This window comes from Durio zibethinus, chromosome 5, assembly GCF_047325235.1.
Source record: "Durio zibethinus cultivar Kanyao isolate XHJ-2024 chromosome 5, ASM4732523v1, whole genome shotgun sequence".
In the NCBI taxonomy this organism is placed as follows: Eukaryota; Viridiplantae; Streptophyta; class Magnoliopsida; order Malvales; family Malvaceae; genus Durio; species Durio zibethinus.
In genome coordinates, this window is record NC_143166.1 from 34652383 (window position 1) to 34660804 (window position 8422).

The 8422-nt window shown below is 30.0% G+C and overlaps 1 protein-coding gene across 2 annotated transcripts; it reads left to right on the plus strand.

The window, feature by feature from the left end:
- Positions 1–2171: 2171 nt before the first annotated feature.
- Positions 2172–5381, plus strand: LOC111282051 (very-long-chain aldehyde decarbonylase CER1-like). Of its 2 annotated transcripts, none has more exons than XM_022869956.2 (10): positions 2172–2326; positions 2453–2676; positions 2763–2995; positions 3129–3348; positions 3450–3825; positions 3910–4017; positions 4131–4331; positions 4445–4537; positions 4639–4812; positions 4966–5381. In XM_022869956.2, exons 1-10 carry the CDS (start codon positions 2267–2269, stop codon positions 5128–5130), a joined length of 1854 nt encoding a protein of 617 aa, XP_022725691.2. In that variant the 5' UTR covers positions 2172–2266; the 3' UTR covers positions 5131–5381. The 2 variants fall into 2 exon arrangements, with proteins under 2 accessions (XP_022725691.2, XP_089617507.1); XM_089761381.1 differs by having other exon boundaries at positions 4630–4812; positions 4966–5363.
- The last annotated feature ends 3041 nt before the right edge of the window (positions 5382–8422 follow it).

Consider the following 8422-nt stretch of genomic DNA (forward strand, 5'->3'; position numbering starts at 1 on the left):
ACGATTGTGGCCCATGTCAAGCCTTGGTCCAAGATATGGAATTTTCCAACCACATTTGTACTTGTTATGTTCATGCTTACTAATAAAAGTACGGAACACTTCTTATGGGCCGTTTGGACCACCGGTTAGCTACACTATGGTGTGGTTGCAAGTCTCAATCGGATTGATGCATTGATTGGATCTCTTTTTTACCTTTAGAGCTATAATTTAGAGACAAAATGTCTATATTCCTTATCCTTTTTCTTTTTCATTTTTTATTTAACAATTTTCAAATAAATTCTTAGACTTACTATAATAAATAATTTTTATAATTATATAAATAAATATCTAGAAGTTGAATAAATACATAAATAAACAATAAATTCTATAATAAACTAAATTATTAATAAATAAATAAAAATAAATATCTTTATAATTAATATGATTTAACTCAAATAAATAACTACATAAATAATAAATAATTTAAGATTTCTATTACATACAGATTTTAGCTTATAATTCTTAATAATAATTTTTTTCTTATTATACTTCATTTTCATCACTATCATTATATTCATATCTAAATACATATTTTATAATTAATTTTGATCTCATCATTATAATATTTAATCTCATTATCACCTTATAATCTTATCAAAACCAATTTTACTTGTCATCTATATAAATTTTTAAACATGTGTGAAACTTTAACGTGTTTTCCATGTTTCTATGTTTCATGCATGCATGGATAGAAATCCAATTAAATATATTTGAGCCCTACAAACTTTAATGCGATGAGAGAAAAATCCATATTGGGTTGAGGTATCCAATTTTGATAGAAATGAAGTACAAAATTGACCATCCATAAAACATTTTTCATCGCCTGACAGCTGTTTTTTTTGAAATATGAGAGGGATTTGGTTTTTTAAAGTTATCGACAGCGTTTGACAACAAAAAGATAGAGATGGATGAAAGGATAGATGAGAAATTAAACGAGGAAAGAGGGTTAAATTATACCAAAAAATATTTTTTAAAATTTTAAAATTTAATTTCTTTGTTATTTTTTAAATTTAATCTTCATATTGTTTTAATTTAATTTTAATCTAATTATTAATTTTATTTATTTTTTATAATTAAATATATTAATACATCATTATATTTGCTTACATATTCATTGATTAAAATAACATAATACTTTGATTGAGTTAATTTTATAAAAATATTTACGTGGATTAAATGATAATAGTATTTTTTAATCCACATTAAATTATATTTTTTAATTTTCTTTTTAAAAGCTTAATAATTAATTTTAACTTATAAAAAGAAAACTAATCCAAAGAACAAATCTTAAAAAAAAAAAAATCCCAAAATCAAACTACCAAATCCCTAAATCTTTTTTACAAACCCTACAGTCAAATCGAAAATCCTGACTCAAATCCAAAATGCCTTTCGAAATCCCTTTTATCTTCCAGGAACCCAACGACAGGATCGGAATTTACTACCAAAATCTCGCTATCTTCGCATTTTATCGTAACTAGGGGATAACTCTACCGATAGTGGTGCCAAGAACCACCTACCAGAACCACCCGGACGTCACTATTTGATTTGATTTATTGCACAACAATAATCTACTGTCAGTATCAAATTAACGCTATTTCTCCATCTTGCCTTTGTTAATCGAACTTGGGACATCCAAATTTGTCTAGCTTCGGTGTATCAGCTTCTGCAAATTTGCAGTTGGAAGTTTCTCTTAACTAGTATATGATATTTTGACTTAAAATTTCACTCATAATTTAAATAAATTTACTTGACTATATATATTCATGTTTGTTTTTTTTTTTTTTGCCAAAATTCATGTTTGATGTTTGATATTTTATTTCTCTTTCTCTAACAGTAAAGGATAAATTAGTAACACTACATAGAAAGAGACGAAAGTATACATTTTGCTTAATATTAATTAGGATTATTATTTTACTCAGAGTAAATTAAATTAAGATGAATGACATCGTTACTCACTCTTTTTTATTTAATTAATTATATTTCAAATAGTCTTTTTTTTTTAAACAAGATTTCAAAGGGTTTATTTGGTGGCTTTTGTGCTTTTCTAGGTTTGAAAACTAATAATTTTCTCATTGAAGACAAACCTATCCCCACCCCAACTACCTTGTGAGAAACTTTTCATGACGCGTTAATTGTGGTCTTAACTCCTTCAACCAACGAATTGCCACCAAGTAGCATATAAACCGTCGGAGTGTGGGGAAAATGAAGAAACAAGCAGCAGAGAAATATGGCTACTAATCCCGGAGTTCTCACTAACTGGCCATGGAAACCTCTTGGGAACTTCAAGGTACTGCTTTATTGATTGTTCATTGTTCTTCCTTCGCGTAATAATTGTAGTAGGCTATATATATATATATATATATGTATGTATAATACTCACTGCTTGAACGCATTTGTTTGGATGGTTTGGTAGTATGTTATCTTGGCTCCATGGGTGGTTCACAGCACCTACTGTCTCGTGTGTAAAGGAGAAAAGGAGGCAGACCTTTTCTACTTCCTGATATTCCCATTTCTTCTCACAAGATTCCTTCACAGTCAGATATGGGTTTCTTATTCTCGTTACAGAACTGCCAAAGGAAATAACAGGATCGTTGATAAGGGCATCGAGTTTGAGCAAGTTGACAGAGAAAGCAACTGGTTAATTACTCCTAATTATTAGCTCTATTGTTTCTCTTTTCAGTTTGAGCCTAATAATGATGGATGGTTTGGCACTTGTTATGCAGGGATGACCAGATTATATTAAATGGACTTCTCTTCTACTTGGCGCGTATGATAATGCCAATAGCATCTCACTTGCCCATATGGAGATCAGATGGAGTTATTATCACAATTCTACTCCATGCTGGCCCAGTGGAGTTCCTCTATTATTGGCTTCACAGGGCGCTGCACCACCATTACCTCTACTCTCGCTATCACTCCCATCACCATTCTTCCATTGCCACCGAGCCCATTACATGTGAGCTAGAACCACCCAAATGGCATTTAGCATTCTTAAAAAGAATAACGATAATCAACCATATATACATACTCTCACATAATTTATTAATTCAAATGTAACACAAATTTACTATATATGGCTCTTTTGGCAGCGGTCATTCACCCATTTGCAGAAGAAGTTGCATACTTTTTGCTCTTTGTGATACCTTTATTGACAACGGTATTTACGGGCACTGGGTCCCTTCTGGCAGCATTTGGTTACATAACTTATATTGATCTCATGAACAATATGGGACATTGCAACTTCGAACTGGTTCCAAACTGGGTTTTCTCTATTTTCCCTCCTCTCAAGTATTTCATGTATACCCCAACGTAAGTTTTCCGTTGATGAGTTTCTCTGAGCCATTATGTGCCCATTACCATACTTATATGCTTTACCTGAATTAAACTGTTTGTTTTATGGTATATGGCAGATATCACTCCTTGCATCATACTCAATTTCGGACCAACTACTCGTTGTTCATGCCGGTTTACGATTACATTTATGCTACAGTGGACAAGTCCTCTGATGCTTTATACGAGTCTTCGCTCAAAAGGCACGAAGAGTCACCGGACATCGTATATTTGACGCATTTAACTACGATAGACTCCATCTATCATTTTCGCCTTGGCTTTGCTTCCTTGGCCTCTAAGCCATTCACTTCAAAGTGGTATTTGATGGCGATGTGGCCTGTGACATGTTGGTCTGTGGTCTTCACTAGGATTTATTGCCGTACATTTATTTCAGAGAGGAATGCCTTAGATAAGCTCAAACTGCAGTCTTGGGTGATACCAAGATACACAATGCATGTAATAAAAACATGTTTCTCATCTCTTTTTCCTCTTTAAATTTGTTTTTTCCTTTTAGATTTGATTTACATGAACGTGTCGCAGTACCTTTTGGGGAAGCAAAAAGAAGTTGTCAGTAACTTAATTGAAGAAGCTATACTTGAAGCCGACAAGAAGGGAGCCAAGGTGCTGAGCTTAGGCCTTCTGAACCAGGCAATAAGTTTATACCCAGCCTAGCTTTTAATTTCATCACTCCTTAATTATTTCAAAGTTATTTGAAAAAACGTATTTTCATAATCCTTTGAAATTAATGTTAATTAATGCAGAATGAAGACCTTAATGGGAATGGAGAGCTCTATATCCAAAGGCACCCTAAGCTTAAAATCAAGCTTGTGGACGGAAGCAGTTTAGCAGCGGCTGTTGTGGTGAACAGCATTCCCGAAGGAACAAACCAGGTGCTCCTCGGGGGCAAGTTTTCTAAGGTTTCTTATGCCATAGCCCTTGCTTTATGCCAAAAAGATGTCCAGGTATTGAAATTTAAAAGGTCAAAATTAGTTAATATTCAAGATTCCTCTGGAACGGACATGACATGATGGATAGGATGGAACATCTTAATACAAAGTACAATTTTGATGAACAGGTGGCCACAACAAAAAAGGATAAATACAAGCAGTTTGAGCAGAGTGACAGGTTTGGAAATAACTTGGTTCTTCCAGATAACTATGATCAAAAGGTAAATTTTGTTTGTAAGAATATGATTAGTGAGAATTTGTAATTAAGACTAGTTAACCTGCTATTAAAACAAAAATAAAAATGGGTAATTAGCATTTGCAGATATGGGTGGTGGGGGAGGGATTCACCGAAAGAGAACAGTTGAAGGCAAAAAAAGGGACATTATTTATTCCCTTCTCACAATTCCCACCAAAGAAAGTGCGCAAAGACTGCTACTACCACACTACTCCCGCCATGGTGGCTCCTAAATCTCTGGAGAACTTGCATTCTTGCGAGGTAAGTATCGAGATATTCCTAATTCCTTGACCATTCTTTCCATCTTTGGCAACTGGATATGTGCATGCATATCAAAATATGTCGCTTAAGTTGCCAGTTTTTACTATTTTTTTTCTCTTAATTATTGAAGATATGTATCTGAATATGATACAGAATTGGTTGCCAAGAAGAGTGATGAGTGCATGGCGGGTGGCTGGGATTATTCATGGTCTGGAAGGATGGAACGTTCATGAGTGCGGTCAAACCATGTTTAGCATGGATAAAGTTTGGAAGGCCAGTCTGGAGCATGGGTTTCGTCATTTGCCAATCTCCATTTAATTAAAATACAAGCCAATGCCCATTTTATATGCGTATTTAAAAATAAATTGTAGTAAACTTAATTATGTACGTGGGAGAACTGAACTGGGTCAATCGTACTTGTATTATGAAATTGAGATGCCGCACCCACTTTCAAACCTGGACAAGACTAGGTAATCAAGAACCAACCGTAGTGTTGTTTCGACCAAATTGAGACCAAAAGTGTGAGAAATGAATGAATTTAGACATTATACAAGAGATAAGGAAATGCTAAACATTCCTGCTTTCCCTTCGACTGTCGAAAAACTGTTCCAAACAAGAACAGGAAAAAAAATAAAAACTCATGCTGCTTAAAAACGATAAAAAAACAGAAAAAACCTCTTTAATAAAAACAAGTAATAAGTTGTAAAACAAAAATAGCACTTCCTGAATCCGAATTCAGACATCTGACCAGAAAACTTGGTTGTAATGATGTCTGAATCTAACTAAAAAATGAGATAGGAGGACATAAGTTATATGGTTACTATCAGAACAGCCTATCTGAATTCTGAAACAGTGAACACACACAACTCTACCAAAAAACTGACAGGCTAGAGTTAATTTTTCATTTAAAGCACTTGGCATCCAACAAAGGCGCTGTCTCGAAAGGTTCACAGTCTTCAATCATAACTTAACGCAAATTATGAGCAATTTTGATGATGAACAGGTTGCCACCATAAATGAGTTTTTGGAGTTTATTCTCTGAAGGAATCGTCCTACCTTTTACATGCATATAGGAATAAGTTTATGAAATTTGAATGTAAGTTGTTAAAAAATAGATTGTAGAATGTAATTTTGGGGTGCAAATAAAAACTATACGAAAATTTTGAAGAATTACTATAAGGATAAATATGCCTAAGTTTAGATAGAACTAGGTATGAACTATAATTAGATATCAATGCTTACCTGCACAACTTGTTGCAGTTTACATTAGAAAAAAAAAAAAGAAAAAAGAAAAGACAAGAAAAATGGCTGCAAAAGCAAACTAAAATCACATTTTACATTAGAAAATTATTTAACTAAAATCACATTTTACATAGAAAATAATTGGGTAAATTCCATCAAAGTCCTTTAGTTTTGAATATAATATTTTAACATAAGTTTATTAGTTTGAAAAATGGACAATCCACCCCAACAATTACAAAACTACCCATCAAACCTAAGTATGTTATATTTTTAGATATTATTCTTTATTTTATATATCTATTGAATATATAATAACAAAATTATTTGTATTTAAACATTACAACTTTTTAAATTAGGTTTACTTCTTATGAATGATTTTTAATTTAAAATAAATAAGATTATTATCAATATATTTTCACAAACATATAAATTTAAGTTTAAAATATATGCGAGTATTATAATAACTAAAATCGAATTGACAAATATTTAATTATGATTATTTTCTTTTTTTTTTCAACCAACCTTTCTTCATATTATATCCTTCATGTTCTTTTTTTTAAATTGTTACATGCAAAAAATAATATTATGCACTTAATATATATATATATATATATTTTATACATATAAGTTATTTTTATATGTTGTATCTAAATTTTTTTATTATAGATTTGATATATTTTAGAAAAAAATAAAAAATTATTATTATTAAATATTACTCTATATGAGTATTTGAAAATACTAATTTTTAAAAAAGATTTTTAATATGAAAGAATTTAATTTTCCTGTAAAATTAAAATTTTGGGACTAATTGTCTATTCTTCTTCGCCTGACAGCTGTTTTTTTTTTTTAAATATGAGAGGGATTTGATTTTTTAAAGTTATTGACAACATTTAGCAAACAAAAAGATAGGGATGGATGGAAGGACAGATGAGAAATTAAATGAAGAAATAGAAAGAGAGACAAAAATAATGGAATGTTGAAACATAAAAGTACAATTATATAAAAAATTCATGTACATTGAATCATAAGGGTCAATTATATAAAAAATTCATGTACATTGAATCATAAGGGTCAATTTTTTTTGGTTATTGGAGACATTAAAAAAAAAAAAAAGAATGGAGTTAGATGAGAAGACAAATGGGAAATTAAATGAGGAAAGAGGGTTAAATTATGCTAAAATTTATTTTTTAAAATTTAAAAATTTAATTTCTCTATTATTATTTAAATTTAATCTTCATATTGTTTTAATTTAATTTTAATTCAATTATTAATTTTATTTATTTTTTATAATTAAATATATTAATGTATCATTTGATTTGCTACTAAATCCCCAAAATCTTTTCTACAAACCCTAAAGCCAAATTGAAAATCCCTTATCCAAATCTAAAATGCCTTCCCTTAAGGCCCCTATATTCTAAGAACTCCAATCACAGGATTGGAATTTATTACCAAAAACTCAATATTTTCGCATTTTATTGTAACTCGCAAATAACTTTACCGACAGTGGTGCCAAGAATCTACTAAGACCAACGGGATGTCACTATTTGGTCCCATATTTTGTATGGCAATGATGTGACTGTTATTTTATTTTTCGAGGGAAGGTTGAGCAGGGCATGAATGCTAGGTTGTTGTTGGTTAGGGGCATTTTAATGTTCAGAGGATAAAATAGATTCTTTTTTTGAGAGTTTTAAATACATCTTATCTTTTTTTTTTTCAAATATATCTCTGTTTTTAATTTTTAAATGAAATTATTTAAATATTTTTTATTAGTTTTTGAATATCCATTATTTTTAAAAAATTATAACACTTCTCAAAAAATTATTTTCAAGAGAAAAAATTGAAAACTTATGGAAAATTATAAAAAAAGAAATTTTGTTAAAATTATTTATAAATTAATGTAATAAAAATTTATTACTAAAAAAATCATAAATTTTAAAATTAATTAAAAATCACTTTTACTATTTTAATTTTAGAAAAAATAAAATCTTATAAAGTTCTAATCAAATATTTTATTTCTTGATGTTAAAAGGGTGATGAAAAAATTATCAAGTTTGATTAATACATAAAAGCTGAAACTCCTTAAAACTATATAAATAATACTATTAAATACTATACAATTTTGTCAAAATGCTATAAAATCACCATTGCCATATTTTCGGTTTCATACAAATTTGAGAATCAATAGGAAATGTGTTGGAAGAATTAGAACTAATTTGAAATTGAATATTTTTTTTTATTAGCATCGCCTACTTATGAATAAAGAGGCAGTATAAGTAATAGTACTAAATACTATATAATTTATCAAAATTTCATATGTTAATTGGAGAAATTCATCATGATAAGTAGATGAAGAGACTTTTTTAGGGAA

Bases quoted from the DNA above. Each gene is read 5' to 3' on its own strand.
- LOC111282051 (XM_089761381.1), top strand. From the start codon at position 2,267: ATGGCTACTAATCCCGGAGTTCTCACTAACTGGCCATGGAAACCTCTT. The intron at 2,996-3,128 runs GTGAGCTAGAAC...CTCTTTTGGCAG, and splicing joins TGCCACCGAGCCCATTACAT to CGGTCATTCACCCATTTGCA. The intron at 4,813-4,965 runs GTAAGTATCGAG...AATATGATACAG, and splicing joins AGAACTTGCATTCTTGCGAG to AATTGGTTGCCAAGAAGAGT.